Source organism: Anneissia japonica, unplaced genomic scaffold (genome assembly GCF_011630105.1).
Source record: "Anneissia japonica isolate Jap-2015-1 unplaced genomic scaffold, ASM1163010v1 scaffold832_len162442_cov175, whole genome shotgun sequence".
NCBI classification, from domain to species: domain Eukaryota; kingdom Metazoa; phylum Echinodermata; class Crinoidea; order Comatulida; family Comatulidae; genus Anneissia; species Anneissia japonica.
The window spans coordinates 92,141-109,171 of record NW_022744507.1 but is presented as its reverse complement, the minus strand read 5'-3'; the positions used below and the strand labels follow the sequence as shown (position 1 = coordinate 109,171).

Below are 17,031 nucleotides of genomic sequence, written 5' to 3'. Positions count from 1 at the left end.
TAGACCTTTCAATAATTCGATCCTATATCTACCCCTCCTGTTATAGGTCAACTCCTACGCTTTTGGAGTTTTTAGGAGTTCGGTTTTACCCGCCAGAACCAGAACCATTGCAATAACAGAGGTAAACTTGTTATAGATTGGGCCCAGACAAGATAATAATTGATCACAGAAGTTAGAATTATGCTTTAAATGTGAAGAGATTTTGTGAGAATACAGTGTATTGTAATTTTGTTTAAAAAAAAGATGTGCCTTCAAAAGGATCAATTGGCATACAAACGATTTGATTGGTGAAATATTGGTTCGGTCAAAATCGGATCGCTTGACAAATAGAGCATCTGGGGGTTACCGCAAGGTTTGTTACCTGATCGCGGATGGGAGGGTGACATTACATAAAACAATAGGACGTCAAGAAGGAGTTACGACTTGGCAATTGCAAAAATATTTAATCATGTTGTTTTTATATATTATATTTATATTTCTGTTGACTGTGTTCTTGCTACACTGCTGAGAGCTCTAGTTGTGGGCATGCGTCATATCTATTCTATACAGTTGTTCATCCTTTCTATTGTGGTTCGCAAGTAGCCTCCGAGTGTGATTACAGCAACCGCAGTGCAGTGACCAAAACAACCATATCCCCCATCTTAAAAAACAAAGAAATGGTAACATTGTAAAAAAATACTTAAGATTAAAACTAAGTAACGTATGTGGTAACTCGCTACCTAAAAAAATAGTAATATACATTTAGTAAGAGAAGAGTGATACAGATATATACTACACACATCCATGTTTATATTTATATATACATATATACATATATATGTATATATCTAACGATTCTTAAAATACTTTTCAATAATAAATTTAAATTTAACGTAAGGATTTTTTTTTAAATCATCCAACCATTCGACGCAACTATTTATGCAATTTAAAAAAAGCGCGAGCAAAGTCGCGTTGATAGTGACGTCAATCACTAACAACGCAATTAACTTCGCTTGCAGTTTTTCAGATAATGGTGGTGCTGTATAGGCAAATAGGTCTATACATACTGTAAATAACGAGCCAAATTATATATCAGATTTATGCCACAATTTTTGTTTCATTGCCACAGCTTAATAAAGATTTTTAGTGGATAGTATATTATTGCTCAATTAGGCCTACTGGCGTACAATAGCTGAATTAGTTCCAAGCCGAAATTTGAAAGTTTCCGATGCGCTAAACTCCAGCGTCCCCCATACTGATCCCATTTTCTGATAGGTTCGGTAGGCTTTTCGATGCAAAAATTGAATTCGGTATGAATAGGCCTACACCTTAATCTACCAACAGACCCCAGATTAGCGTAGTACGCCACTGAATTACACATTTCTATATTTCGAGCGAATACTTACACGCAGCGTGTTACGTTACTTGCTGCGCGTTGGTTACACATTGAATTAACGTATGCCCGGCGTTAGATACGCGTGGCGTATCTCTCAAGTCTGAAACAGGTCTGAACGTAATCGGCAGTCGGTCGGCGTTGCCAATGCACTAATTAAACTAAGGTATCTTAGAGCAGACTTAAATTTAAAATTAAAGTGTCTGGACGGAATTACATAAATACAATCATATTCGTAGAGCGATTATTCCGTCCAGGTTAAGGTTAGCTTGTGACGAACGCCCCCAGTCGTGACAACGTTTTAGCGTCGTTTGGACAATTGGAGAGTATGGTAAACTTAAGAATTGCCTTTGATCTTACCTGATGTCAATATGTTCACGACAGAGAAACATCCACTATCTAATTGCCAGCTAAGAATGTGATTTAACCAATCAGAACGCATGAATTCATCATATCCTAATAAGCCACCACAGAATGCAACTGGAATTAAACAATATTTATTTATGGTATTTAAAATCTTGACTGATAAAGATAGTAAAAATATAATAATAATAATAATAATAATAATAATAATAATAATAATAATAATAATAATAATAATTAATTATTATTATTATTATTATTATTATTATTATTATTATTATTATATTAAAGATTATGATAATAATAGTGATAACAAAAATATTAGTAGTATAATACTAACGCCGATGCTGGCGGCGGCAGTGGCAACGACGGCGACCGTCACCACCACCACCACCACCTTTACCATCGTTACCATCATCTTCATCAATATTGTCATCATCTCTATCATCATCATCATCATTTATTGTTATTTTGTAGGTAATATTATAATCATTATTATTTTTAGATTTTTAATATTGACTTACTTTGTTCCATAAACATATCATGGTCGTATCGGCCACTAAAGTCCGTTTTAGCAAGCTCGTCAGCTTGTTGATAAATACGAGAACAGAGACCTGTGATAACTTGCCTATTTCGCTGTCGTGTAAGGTCGTAGCTTAAGCATTGAAGCTAAAATGTTCCAAACATAGATACACTCATTATACACAATCGTTTTTACAGGTATTTTTTGGGTCTACTACAGGAATTCGACTTTTCTGTTAACTTATCTATCTTAAGCCATGTCCAGACTATCAATCTTTATTTGACAAAAACATGTGACATGTCTAAATATGGTCATGATGACATCACATCATATTTAGGCACATTGTGACTATTATGGGCATACAACAGTTTTTTGTCAAAGAAAATTTGTGCACAGGGCCTAATTATTATGATGCTAGGCGATTATTATTGTGTAAATATGTAAAAATCACTGGATAGCAGTGTTGATATTGTCATTGCAATCGTCGCCGCCGTCGTCGTCGTCGTCGCGGTCGTCATTGTCAGTGACACTGTCTTAAATGCCTACCATTTCAAAATCTCGGAAATTCCTTTTTCATTTTATATCCTCCAATTATTGTCATCACAAACAAATACTTATCAAGTTAACATTATTACTATAAAATAAGAAAAATAAATATTGATGCTGTTTTATCATTTTGTATAGAAATTTAATAATGAGTTGTACTTACGTGGTCTATCAGCATAAAATAGAGCAGTTGATGAGTGACCTCATAACCTGTGTATCCATCCGCTTCCATTATATCTAAGCAAGCACGAGTCACTGTACATTGTTTTCTTGAATGTCTACAGAACGGAATAATGTAGATAGATAGATATTTTAAGGACAAGCTAAAAAAAATCGAGCTTAACCACTTTTCTAAAGAAATAAACACAGGACCCTTAGATTTGCAGGCAAGAATCCTCACCACGAAGCTATTCAAATTCACTCTAATATAATGTGTTTCAAACGTGTGTGTACTCATTTTCAAATGTGATTTAACTACAAACTATAAGTAACTTTATTAACAATTTCATAAAGCAAAACAAAATTGAAATTAAGTTGAACATGATAGATAGAAAACATAATGCAAATAAAAGTTTATATTGTACATTATCTTTAAACAAATTATATAATCAATAATTATTGTGATGCATAGTGCAGAGTGTAATTGCAATTGCAAAATAATTTTAATTTAAAATAATTTTTTTGTGCTTACTAATACAGGATAAATTATTAAGGTTAGTAAAGCTAAAGCTCATGGAATTTAAACATACATAATATTGATGATGAATTATATATTTATAATTATAATAATAAAACTAACAAGATTCATGTGCTATAATTGAATTGTATATTTGTAAATAATCATAGAAGAAGCAATGTTTAGGCTTGGTGGCAATATATTCTTTTATTTTTATTTCGTTTTAATGTTTTAACAAGTCTTTACAATTTTGTCACCATCTTTTGTAATAAAATTGTGATTAGTTCTATTTATTTCATTGGTTTCCATGTTTGTTTACAAATGTTAGAATAAGTATTTAATTTTAACTGATTATTTAAACATATAATAAACTATAGGCCTATTAGAAAAAATTTAATTATTCAATTAATCAATCGCCACAATTTACTTTGGCTTAATGTCCAGAATCGTCTTCAAGTACAGTGGGTGCGATAGGCGCATTCATGACTGTTGAAAGTACAATGTAAAGTCCATTAAAATACCATGTAGTAAAATAAGGTAAAAGGTATTTATGATACATTTTGTTAATTATGATGCACCGAATATTTGATGCATTCACATGAAGAAAAAAATACAACATGTTAAATAGTTTTATTCGCTGTAACTTTATATTTAAATATTTAAAGTCTATTTATAATTGCTGATGTTTTGTTAGGCCGACGCAAAGAATATTCTTGTGCCACTGTGTAGCAAATGTGTTTTTCTAAGAAATTCAAATTAAGAAAGCCACCGAATCTTAATTGAAAGGTCTGCGGCTCGGAAATTTGATGGAGGATTATAGAGTATGTTGTTCTCGCCAGTTTGTCAATGACTTTTAACAAAAAAGAAGACATGTTAAAGATGTCAAGAAATGATCTCACGGGCAGGAGAGCCTAAAGTTATAATTAATTTGAATAATTACAGTACTGTACTTCACGTATTTCGTTTTTCCTTTCTTTTCCGTATTATATTTCTTAACTTTGTTTTTCCTTTTCATTTCTTTTTTATTAATCTACTTCCTTTCATTCTTCCTGTTGATTCTCTATATATCTTTTCTTTACTTTTATTCCTTTTAACAATTCCCTTTCTTTCATTTTCCTTCACTTATCTACAATTTCTTTCCCTTTTTTGCCTTTTCTTTTAATACATTGACTTTTTTGTTACTTCTTTTACTTTTCCTATTAGGCCTATAATTATTATTATTTTTTTTTTCCTGTCTTTCAAATTCCTTTTCTTTCCTTTTTACTTTACTTTATCCTTCCGTTGTCTTTATTTACTTTTCGGTTTCCTTTCCTTTTACTTACTTTTTTTCTATTCGTTTCTCTTTTTAGATTTTTCTTTCCTTTTTTCTTTCTTTAACTTTTCCTTTTCTTTTTAATTTCTGTCATCCACTTAATTTTTTCCTTTTTCCTATTCTTTTTTTTCTATTCCTTTTTCTGTTTCCTCATTCACCTTATCTTTTCTTTTCTGTCCACTGCTTTATTATCATTTACCTTTCATTTTCCTTTTTTTCAACACTTTAACTTTAACACACAAAATGCATTATAAATTGGCCGAAACCATTTTTAATAAACATACTGTATCAACTAGAGGGTTAGAGAGCCTCCCTTGTACCCATTAACTGATAAAGACTTCAATCTACACAATATTCATGTGATATTTATTCAGTATTCATCGGCATTACCGGTAAAGATTCACTGAAAGGCAAACACTTACATAAATTAGGGCATCGGTAGAAAACGTTTAGTGGCTCCGTTCATGGGCTGGTTTGCCAATAATGTTGAGCAATGGGTTTTGAATAGGCCTATGTAATTTTTATGAGCCCTTTTTTCAGTTGTACAGTGTATAGTTTCTTTTAGACCTAACATTTTAATTTAGTATGCGTCAACTATTATAATTTAATTTAGGTCTACGTCAGCCACTAACGGTAAAGACTTCGCTCAAAGGCAAATACTTAATGTAAATTAGTGCCCGTAGGCTTGTTTATTAATAATGTTGAGCAATGAGTTTTAAATGTGTCAATATTATGAGTTCTTTCACAGTTTTACAAAGTGTAGCTTCATTTAGACCTACATTTTAATTTTAGTACCGGTATACGTCAACTATTAACATATAGTTTAAGTTTACGTCAGCTACTAAATCAAAGACGTCATGTGTTTTTAGCATAGAACGTAGCTTTCGTTGAAATTGTTTTTTATTTCTGGAATATATTTCTGGAAATTACTAATCTTTAAAAAAATACATTTTGTTTCTACGAACAACACAGATTATCTAAAATTACCAAACACACACACACACACATACACACCCCCCCCCCCACACACACACACACACATATATATATATATATCTTGACAAAGGTTGATAACCGAAAACGTTTGCTCACTATTAAATAAATATATACCTGGCAACTTATTCCCATTCCACACACATTCAATCAAACCATTGAACTACACATTTTCAAGCATTTATAATTTACAAGTGATTAACTTTCATTAAAAACACAAGTTAGTTTTTATACTTTTTGCTACGATAATTTAAATGGTTTGAAAGACAACGGCTGAAGTTACAACATGACCAATAATTAAAAATTTAATAACGGTTTAACTATTTAATGTTTTATTATTTGAATTATTATTATTAGTTCAGCACCACAAACAGTATGTATAAGTTCTACTGTTTTCTCTACTCTCTCCGTTCCACGCGCCTCAGGATATTGGTTAAGTAACAATTATTGTTGTGTCTTCTTAATAATGTGACCATAATAATAATAATAATAATAATAATAATAATAATAATAATAATAATCATAATAATAATAATAATAATAATAATAATAATAATAATAATAATAATAATAATAATAATAATAAATTTATTTTTATATAGTGAAGAATGATATAAACGTCTATGCGCTTTACATTAAAAGCAAAAGCCGGAATAAAATTAAAAGAAAAGATGATTAAAACAGCGAGCGAAAAAGAAATGAAACGGGGACCAAGAGATCTCCACGGTTGAAGCTAGCTGCTGCTATGGGCGTGGCACATTGTAGAAAGAAGGGTCGGAGTTGTCTCGTGCAGTATGTGTGTAATGGAATCTTTAAAAGCCAGCCATGAAGCACGATTTTCATTTATTCATTGGTTAGTATTTAGACTTTTATGATTTATAGGCCTTCGAGTGTGATGTAAGCAAATTAGAAAATTACAAGAACGAGCGTTTTTTGGGTTCTCGCATCTTTCTCTGCGTGCATACCAACTCGACATTACCTTAATATTATTATTGTTCATAAAAAGAATTCTTTAGAGATCTCATCTTGTCAAATGCTTATAAGAAGAGGATGTAGGCCTATCATCTATTTTTTTTTATAAATCAAGAACTAGTGCTGTCTAATTACGCATGCGAATAACATGGAAAATTAGGCGTTTTAATCTGATTTGAATTCCCAACAAAGCCTTAATGGCCTAGTTGGTTAAGGTTCTGCATAGACCTCAGAAGGTCCCAGGTTCAAATCCTGGTTTGAGCACCTGTTTTTCACACTCGCAGATTCCTATTTAACGTTTAATATGTGTTTACATTTATTTATGGCGTTACCGCAAGACGGTTTAGAGTTATCGCTATTATAATCAAAGAGGTTGCATAGACAGTGACTGATAAAAATCAAAGCAGTTGTAATCTGCCATTTTCATTTGTCATTATCAGTATGATTATCTTTATTATTATCATTATTATTGGCATTTTCAGTATCATTATCTTTATCATTATCATTATTATTATTTGAATTAGTATTGGCTGGCTTACCCGGTTCCAAGCAATTCAGTCAAACACTCATCACTAGCTTCCTCTGTTAGTTCACCTTTGTTTTTGATTCCAAACAATATCGGATTCTCCGTTAAAACATTATGTTGACGTTTTACATTCCAGAAATCCTTTTTAATAAGATCTGAAAAGTCTGAATCAAGGAATAAAAAAGAATAAAATTTAAATAATAAAGCCCTTTGGATTTCTGCAGTTGTTTTAACATTATGTTAGTATTTAGCATAAATGACACGACTTTCATTGGATTATTTGGTATATAATTAAATAAATAACAATTCTAATAGTCCAAACAAGTACAATGCTCTGAAGGTGTATGACGCTACACAGCGCGTTGAAACACGCTCTGGAAATGAAGCGCGAATAATTCAACACGAAAATCATGTTTACTTCTAATATCCCGCGGTAAACAGATGAAAGTGTATCAAATTATCCGATAGCCGATCCAGATTATCAGTAAGATGTCGTGTGTATTAAATTTATCATCTGGTGGAAAGCAAGTACGTGTGACTAATTTAAGAATTATTTCATAGAAGCGAGCGTTGGCGATGTGAAATATACTACAAGTTGAGAAATCGCTTCTTATTTAGCAGACGACTTAATCAGGGCGTAAAAGAATCGACGCCACGCACCATACAACGTTGCAGTCATTTATAGGCACAACAATTGTTTAAATTTCAGATCAATTTTCAACCAAATTACCTTCGATAATGATAGATTGACGATGTGGGGATAATGTTACAACGAGTGTGTATTTTAAAGTTCACCGTTATTACGGATCAATGGGATGCAAAAACAATAATTCTGCACACAAATAGGCATATTCTTTGTGGTCATGATGTGATGTCATTGTTCGGAGATGCAAAGTTCCAATAATAAAATAATGGTGTCAGAACGTTAAAATGTTTCTACATCAGCCCCACCCATAGCCATGTTAGAGTTGAAGTAACAGTTGACTCAAACCATCTAAAATGTTTAGCGTTACCACTCCCCCTCCCCATTCACCCCACTAAAAAATCCTAGGCCCGCCTCTGTAACCTCAAGTGTGCAAACGGGACCAACTGTTTTTCATCAACCTGTGTGTATATGTGCATGTTTATAGAACTAGAACTTGCTTTGATTTATCATACATGCATATACACAAACAGACTATATGCACGGATGCCTCCGGTATATATTTTAACATGCATAAAATTATTTATATTTAAGTGTAACCCACACACATAACCCCCCTCCCCCCACAAAAAAATAAATAAGAATAATAGACAGTTTTGATGAGTACACTTACGTTCATAATATGCAGGTAGAGCTTTGTATACGAAAGGTTGGGCGAGTGTTACTATTTCGTCAATACGCGTTGAAATTCCTTGTATGGTAGTTTGGAGATTGGTTCCGGACCCAATGTATGACATTGACTCAATGGCGGCTGCAATTTCAGCTAAAGGAGAACACAATTAATAAAATGTAATTTATTTTTTTATTAGCATTAATAAACCGTTTTCCTAATTTATTGTACATAGGCCTATCACAAATAAAACAAGTAGATTTATTGATTTGTTACAATTGGTTGAGAGATTATAAAAATAATATATGTCTAATGGCTACTTAAGCTTACGTAAAGAGTAAACAGATCAGTTTTGATATTTAAATATTTATGTGTTATTATTTATTTAATTTGATTTAAGTTCATATAGGTAGAAGACCAAGGATATGCCAATAACAACCCCGAATTTAATCACTTTACCAGCAAGCTGACTTACAGTAGGCAAAAAGTACAAAGGGTCGTTCACAATCATCAATCTCACAAGTGTACAAACAATACGCTAGAGGGGGGGGGGTGGGGTTAGACAAATGTGTAGACTTCTACATATGCATGAAAATTGTAATTCAAAGTAACATGCAATATTTCAAATATATAGATTTTTATGACAAATTATATTAAATTTGGAGGTTTTGTAACGCTCAATCGTCTCCTCACCTGCAATATGCCATTTTTTTTTTTTTTTTTATAAGAACCACTAAAATTTTGCTCATGTTCAGTGTTCCTATTTTTAGGCGATTTCAGACTCAAAATGTTCTTATTTTGTTCTTATTTTACGCAATTTTCAAACATAGATAATTATTATTGTACAGCAGTATAGCCCTACTACTGTACTGGAATGTAGGTAAAATGGCCCCGGAAAAAATGGTCCCGAATGACAGTTCACCTATTGAATTTAGAGGGTATTACATAAGTCACACCTAAACTGCACATAAGGTAGAGACATAATTTTTTGGTTTTCTGTTAAAAAAAAATAATAACCTCATTTTACATTTTACCTCAGCCTCAATTTGTTCTTATTTTGTTCTTTTAAGCAATTTCAGCCTCAGTGTTCTTATAAAGAAAAGTGCAGTCAACATTATAAAGCATTTATATCGCTATGGACTACCGCTAAATTAACGTAGAATTCTAGCTCAATATTTCGCCAGTTCCACAACATTACCTTCAAATGATAACGGATTTGGACACATGGAATTTTCGCTCATCATTCAAACACTATGCACGTTATTCGACACAATAAAATTACCTAGTTAACAATTCATAAAATGATGTAAGTAAACAGTACTTTTAGCCGGCAATTTATTTTTCATTCGTGACCATGTAAGTTGTTCGTACGTGTTTGAACCTCCAGGGTGACCGGTATAATTAAAAAAAAAACCGGAGTAAACAAAATGAATTTGTTTTTGTAAGCAGTTGGGATAACTGAAAAACTTCAAAAGCCTTACTGTTTGCTTTGGGGCATAATTACGATGTGCATTACTAGAAACGTAATGGCATTTCAATGTATTAAGTAAATAGCGACAACATACAATGATACATGAAAGAGAATAGTTTAATTGTGCCGATGGGCAAACGGATGTTTCATGATTTTTGAGTCGGAAATCTGGCGTTCGGCAAACGGGATTTCATATAACTCCGGTAGGGTAATATGTATGTGAGTGGTGATTTAATGTATAGGTTACAGCCCGTGCAAACAGAATCAACAGGTTTCTGAAAAAAGTTATGGATAATTAACAATTAACGTTGACTTTGTTTCGATAAAAATTTACCAAATGCAGAAAACGTTTTATTTAAAAATATTTAAAAATTAAATAAATCAACTGCTTTTCTGCATTCTTTAGGTCAACCAATTTTAAACTCATTCATTTTAGAACCTATCACAAAATTTTCAAATTAAAAAATGCAAAAATTAATGTCATCATTTTGTCTGTCTCTTATACACATCTAGATGTGTATAAGAGACAGACATTACCTTAATATTATTATTGTTCATAAAAAGAATTCTTTAGAGATCTCATCTTGTCAAATGCTTATAAGAAGAGGATGTAGGCCTATCATCTATTTTTTTTTATAAATCAAGAACTAGTGCTGTCTAATTACGCATGCGAATAACATGGAAAATTAGGCGTTTTAATCTGATTTGAATTCCCAACAAAGCCTTAATGGCCTAGTTGGTTAAGGTTCTGCATAGACCTCAGAAGGTCCCAGGTTCAAATCCTGGTTTGAGCACCTGTTTTTCACACTCGCAGATTCCTATTTAACGTTTAATATGTGTTTACATTTATTTATGGCGTTACCGCAAGACGGTTTAGAGTCTGTCTCTTATACACATCTAGATGTGTATAAGAGACAGGTCTTATTATTGTTATGTCCTCATTATTAAATATGATTTAACTATACACGGACACACAATTACTGTTCAAAGATAGATGCAGAATATCGGAGAAAATAGCGGGGTATGAAGGAAGGGGTCTAATTTTTATATTCTGTTTCTGTTAAGTAAATAGCGACAACATACAATGATACATGAAAGAGAATAGTTTAATTGTGCCGATGGGCAAACGGATGTTTCATGATTTTTGAGTCGGAAATCTGGCGTTCGGCAAACGGGATTTCATATAACTCCGGTAGGGTAATATGTAAGTGAGTGGTGATTTAATGTATAGGTTACAGCCCGTGCAAACAGAATCAACAGGTTTCTGAAAAAAAGTTATGGATAATTAACAATTAACGTTGACTTTGTTTCGATAAAAATTTATCAAATGCAGAAAATGTTTTATTTAAAAATGAATAAATCAACTGCTTTTCTGCATTCTTTAGGTCAACCAATTTTAAACTTCATTTTAGAACCTATCACAAAATTTTCAAATTAAAAAATGCAAGAATTAATGTCATCATTTGGTTGTACAAAAGCCATGGCTTTAATAATAGGCCTATTCCTTCAAAAAATATTTTGCTTGGAGGGGGTGCTGTTTTATATCAAGTGTACGTTATTTCCTAACATTGCAAAAATTATACCATTCCTTTAAAATAACTCGAAAGGAAAATAATGTACTTATAGAATTGTTTATTATTCCTATTTTCATAAAATGTTGTACAAAATTAATTAGTGAGTTAGTTAACAATGACTTATAACATTTTTTATTTATATTTAGCTCTGGAAACTCTCCTCTTAACAGCTCTGAGGATAAAGATTGAATTAGGTCTGTCAGACTGTATACCCTGGTCTTTATACACATCTAGATGTGTATAAGAGACCCCCCCCCCACACCCCACACAGCAGACCGAAGAGATCCCCATAGCTGACTTGGTCGCCTGGAGCGGGCGTGCGTGTGTAGTGTTCATGAGGAACACTCACACAGGGAGAGTTGTTTTTTTTTAAAGAGTTTGATTTTCAGGGCATCCTATTCTTCCGGTATAAATCAAAAGCATTAGGGCTATATAATGCTAAAAAGTGGGTTCAGAAAAGTACCCAGCTTAAAAATAGTATACAGAAGTTAGTAACATGATTTTAAATAATGACCAATAATAATAATAATAATAATAATAATAATAATAATAATAAAAATAATAATAATGACCAATTCACAATTCGTAGGCCTATTTTAAAACTATGTAGGAATATTGCGAAATGATAACTTGTTCAAAATTTAATCTCTTTTCACTTCCATAACAGATGAATTGAGTTGGTTATACCTCCATTAATAGATAAAGTGCAAGAAACACAAACATATTATATAAATACAATATGAATAATAATAATGACTATATGCTTATATTTATACGAGTTGACGGGTATTGTGAAATACATAACGCATAAAATGATGTAGGCCTAATACATAATACCTTGAGTTTGTTATGAATACACAGGTGTACAATACGCTGTGCATATTAATATATTATATGCTGTACAATGAATAACTGCTACTATTATAATTACACAACGAGCAGGGTATCGTGATATATAAACAAGATTCAAAATAAAAGATGTGTTACGAATACCCATAATGCAATATGCTATCATTATATTTAAAAAATAGGCCTACAAATTAATGAATACCATAGAGTTTCGAGTAACATACTGCTGGTACAATTTCAATTTTACTTATTTGCCCAACCCCCAAATTTTTATAAATATTTTATTGCTATTTTTTTTTATAACTATATCTCTAAATATTTTTAAAATCACCTAAATTACGAAAAGTTAATATTGTCAAAAATTGAAATGTATATAGGCAATACAAAAACAAGCGCATGGTGCATTTTTGTTTAAATATATAACATAAAAAGACAACATGATGCGAATTCATATAATTATTTTATAGGTATCCGTATATTTAAAAATGTTAGGCCTATATTATAATTAAGAAAAAGTGGTCCGGCCAACCGGCGAGGTTCCAACGGCCCTGATTATCCCTCGCATGTATAATGGTGGACGTGATTTCAGTTAGAGTAAAAGATGGTCCCCATGGTCTGTGACGGCCACAGGGGACCCGACCTCGGTGTTAATCCCCTCGCAGGAAGGTAGCAGATAGAATTATAGTTCAATGTCACAATAAAATATTGCTTTATTAGGTTTCATATAGGGGGATCCTGGAGCTCGGGGCCTAGGTTCAAAGAACCTGTTGAACCTGCAGTAGTTACGCCATTGCTTATACAAAAATAAATGCATGGCTCTCATGCCAAATGAATTCTAGAAATAAATTCCTTCGCTACACCCACTGAAAGCTTTCTGTCGGGCACGACAGCACACCAAATATATTTCTAAGCCCAGTCGAATGGCCGAGCGGTTAACAGGGGTGCCGGAAGCTATAGCCATAATATCGGCGCTGGTTCAAGCGGCATACTCGCCTATCAGAACCATAATGGTTCTGGTGGTATAGAATAGTCTTCTCGGCTCAGAAACATGAACATATAATATATAGATAATATAACTCATTTTATAATTTGCAATACAAAAACACAAAACCTAGAATACCATATTTAAGTTATGAATACTGGCAAAATAAAAAAAACAACAACAATTAATTGGGGCTATGTAACTGGTTATCGCAGCATTTAATACTATTATTGTTATTATTATTATTATTATTATTATTATTATTATTATTATTATTATTATTAATTTATTAATTTATAAATGGGTCGAACATAAGTAGCATCTCAACGATCAACAGATACCACAATTAGGGCCTACATTGAAAGACCACCGGTATCTACCGGTGCTTTTTACCGTTTTTGGCCTACATTATAGAACTCAGTCAGATTCCTTGAATTTACGGCATAGGAAAATATTACTTGGGTCATATTCGTTTTCATTATGTTCTTTTTTTTCGAAATGTCCAAAATTTGTATACTAACCTTGGGTCATTCGCAAGCCAGAGATTACATCAAGGTTAACTGTATTATATTCATTACCGAGGAAAAGCAAAGCCGTTTGCAGAGATTTAATGATTCTACCAAGATTTTCTTCATTCTGTGCACAGTTTCTGTCTAAATCCGATGAAGAAGATGCATTTATGGAGATTAACATGAGTGTACATGCCAGCATGAAAATTCTTGAGGCCATTGTCTAGTGAAACCACTGTTAAGAGAATAAGATTAAATGGCTAGTAATAATATTGAATAATATTCTGCCGATATAAACTGAAAAAAAAATCATATTCATTATATTTTTATATAATGGACCTTGGATCTTTTCGACAAGCCCCGCCCCTTAGATATTGTTGCTAAGGTCCCACGTAAAAACATACGCAAACACGTTCATTTTTGTGGACAACACGTGTATGGGCGGCCATTAGGTCCAAAATAGACAACCATTGGCGACAATTTTTATTGTCCTTACTGCGTGACAGTGGGATTGTTCGTACGCCAATGTTTGTCTATTTTGGCCCTAATGGCCGCCCATACACGTGGGTTTCTTGGGCACGCGCGTATTCCTGACACTGCTCTGATTGGTCAGCTGTTAAATTTGATTGACACTCTGGAATGGTCCATTATGTCCATTCTTTGTGATCTGATCTCCAAAGGGGAAAATTTTCTGAAGTTCAAAACAAATAAGTTTTTGAATACATGATTTTCTTATAGTAACAGTTATTTCAATCGTAAAAATCGGAATGTCTGTATAAATAAAAATGTAAACTATAATTGAAATAAAAATTAGAAATTAAACACTTGTCAAAAGGATTAATTGTATAAAGAAAATATAGAAAAAATAAAAATACCATGCTTCTTCCTGCGTTTGACAGGCAGCACCAAACTTGAAATGACTACGTGTTACTTTGTTTCAATTTATTTACCTTTTATCATGCATGCTAAACATATACCATATCATACATTATGTTTTTGTTATTCGTGAACATTTTCAGGTGTACGATATAGAACTTGACACTGGAATTAATATTCATTATATTAATCATTATCATCATTATTATTATTATCATCAATTTAATTAAATTTTATTGTTATCATGTTATGATTTTTCTTGAAATCATATTTTCTTTTGGATAAAGGATAAGATATTTTCCCGGTTTAATATTTCAGTTCTTCACTTGGTTAATTTTTTTTTGTTGATATGGTACTTTTCGTTTGGTTTTAGATGAGCTGTTTGGTACATTAAGAATATTATAATTTTAACAGTCGCTTTACTAAGATATGTGCCTGAGAACGGTGATGAATACATATCACCACTTTAATAATTAATTAACGAGGACAAATTGATATTTAGGAAATTATCCTTATTAAGACGCCGCTTTCATCTTCTAGCCAAACAATCTTTCTTATTTCATAGATACGGCATCTATAGTTGTTAAAAGTGGTAATGGTGACTTCAACGTAAAATATTAAATGTTGTCGTAATTAATAGCAGAGTTTTTAATGAGGTACACATATTATTGAATAAACAAAAATGGAAGGTAAAACAATAAAATACAAATAAACACCACTGAAGGCCAGCCTTCAAATAAAGTACCGTATATTTAATTTTTTTCAGATAATACCCTCTAGAAAACTAGCCGATACGTCGTTTCATGTTTCAAGTTTTCTTTTTCAATGTCCGACTCTAAAGGCCAACTCAGACAGCATCGTACGACGCAGCCCGACGCGATTTGTTTATTTTCGGTAAAAATTGTTTATTTTCGGTACCGTAAATATTTCAGCCGCATCAAATTTCTTTCCTATTCTTCTTTCTTCCTATGCTTCTTCCATATCTTTGTTAAATTTATTTTACTAAATACCGGTACGTATTTACGCATGTTTATATAAATATATATAATAATATCATTTCGATACATAATTACATATTTTAACTGTACTGAAGAACTCGGCCTGTGTATATACACCGTAACTATTTAACATATTTCAAACTTTGTCAGTCTAAAAGTCTAAGGTCCTGGTCCCGACCCTTTAACATCACTATTGGATAGATAAGACTTCTACGAATGTACCCAGTACCACTCGTATATTTTTTTCTTGTGGGAAATTTTTAACCTAGACATTTTTATTCCATATCTTATATATTTACAAATTATTATAAAAGATATAAAATAATGATACATTGTATATAAACTACATTGCTATTATTCAATATTTTTTTTGTAATGTGAATTATAAATAATAATTATATATAGGCGGCCTACTATACTATGTTTTTTTTTAAATATTATCAATTATGTATCTTAATGTGTAACCACGTGTGTAAACGCGTGTAAATTCAGAAACTAAAGTGTAATAACGTATGGTAACTTACGTTTCTTTCACGCTGTAGAATATCCACTAGTCCAAATAATCACAAGCTTCAGATTTTCAACTTCCTTAAAATCAACTTCTATTGAATTGATTTGTTGGTGTTACAATTCAGGAGATCAGACCGACGAAAGAAGGTGGGTGCAAAAATGTACAATTTACAAGGTACCACAAATTCTGTGTTATATAGCTATTTGTTACAGTGTAGAAAGAAAGTGAGATAGTGACGAAAAATTATTTTCTACTCATGTACTCGGACATTTGGCGGTAGCTTCCTTCTGCTGCACGCGGAAGTTGACAAGCATGATTCAATTAGTTGATAATAATTGTCACGAATCATGGGGGCTTTTGGTTGAATAACTCTGATTGCTATTTCATTTCGGGAACATTATCAGAAGGCTGTCACCGCATGTCTTCACTTTTCCACTCTGATTCAAATATTATAATCAGGCAAACGTTGAAAAAACATCCAAGCAACAAAGAAACGCGGCTGTGATCCATATTGTGTGCGCACAATTAGCGCCCTAATTGCGTTTATTGCTCATGACGCTGTGTCCACCTTAGGCTAAAAAGTCGTATCGCTTGCTGACTTGAAGAAAATATTTTGACAGTTTGAGTTCGACTTTAACATAATCTTGGTTTGTGACAATCTTAAT

General features: G+C 32.3%; 1 protein-coding gene across 1 annotated transcript; it reads right to left on the bottom strand.

Annotated features, from left to right (window-relative positions):
* Positions 1 to 536: 536 nt before the first annotated feature.
* On the bottom strand, positions 537 to 16,828 carry LOC117119665 (UPF0764 protein C16orf89 homolog). The gene is made up of 8 exons (XM_033264503.1): positions 16,380 to 16,828; positions 13,994 to 14,216; positions 8,600 to 8,749; positions 7,297 to 7,447; positions 2,968 to 3,082; positions 2,260 to 2,404; positions 1,733 to 1,852; positions 537 to 640 (listed from the first exon to the last, which is right to left on the bottom strand). Exons 2-8 carry the CDS (start codon positions 14,199 to 14,201, stop codon positions 537 to 539), a joined length of 993 nt encoding a protein of 330 aa, XP_033120394.1. The 5' UTR covers positions 14,202 to 14,216; positions 16,380 to 16,828.
* Positions 16,829 to 17,031: the final 203 nt, after the last annotated feature.

What these genes read in the sequence shown, in the direction of transcription:
- LOC117119665 (XM_033264503.1), bottom strand. Translation starts at nt 14,201, where the DNA reads ATGGCCTCAAGAATTTTCATGCTGGCATGTACACTCATGTTAATCTCC. An exon ending in TCTACCTGCATATTATGAAC is followed by an intron (nt 7,448 to 8,599) that starts GTAAGTGTACTC and finishes TCCTTGATTCAG; the next exon opens with ACTTTTCAGATCTTATTAAA. An exon ending in TGATATGTTTATGGAACAAA is followed by an intron (nt 1,853 to 2,259) that starts GTAAGTCAATAT and finishes GTTTAATTCCAG; the next exon opens with TTGCATTCTGTGGTGGCTTA.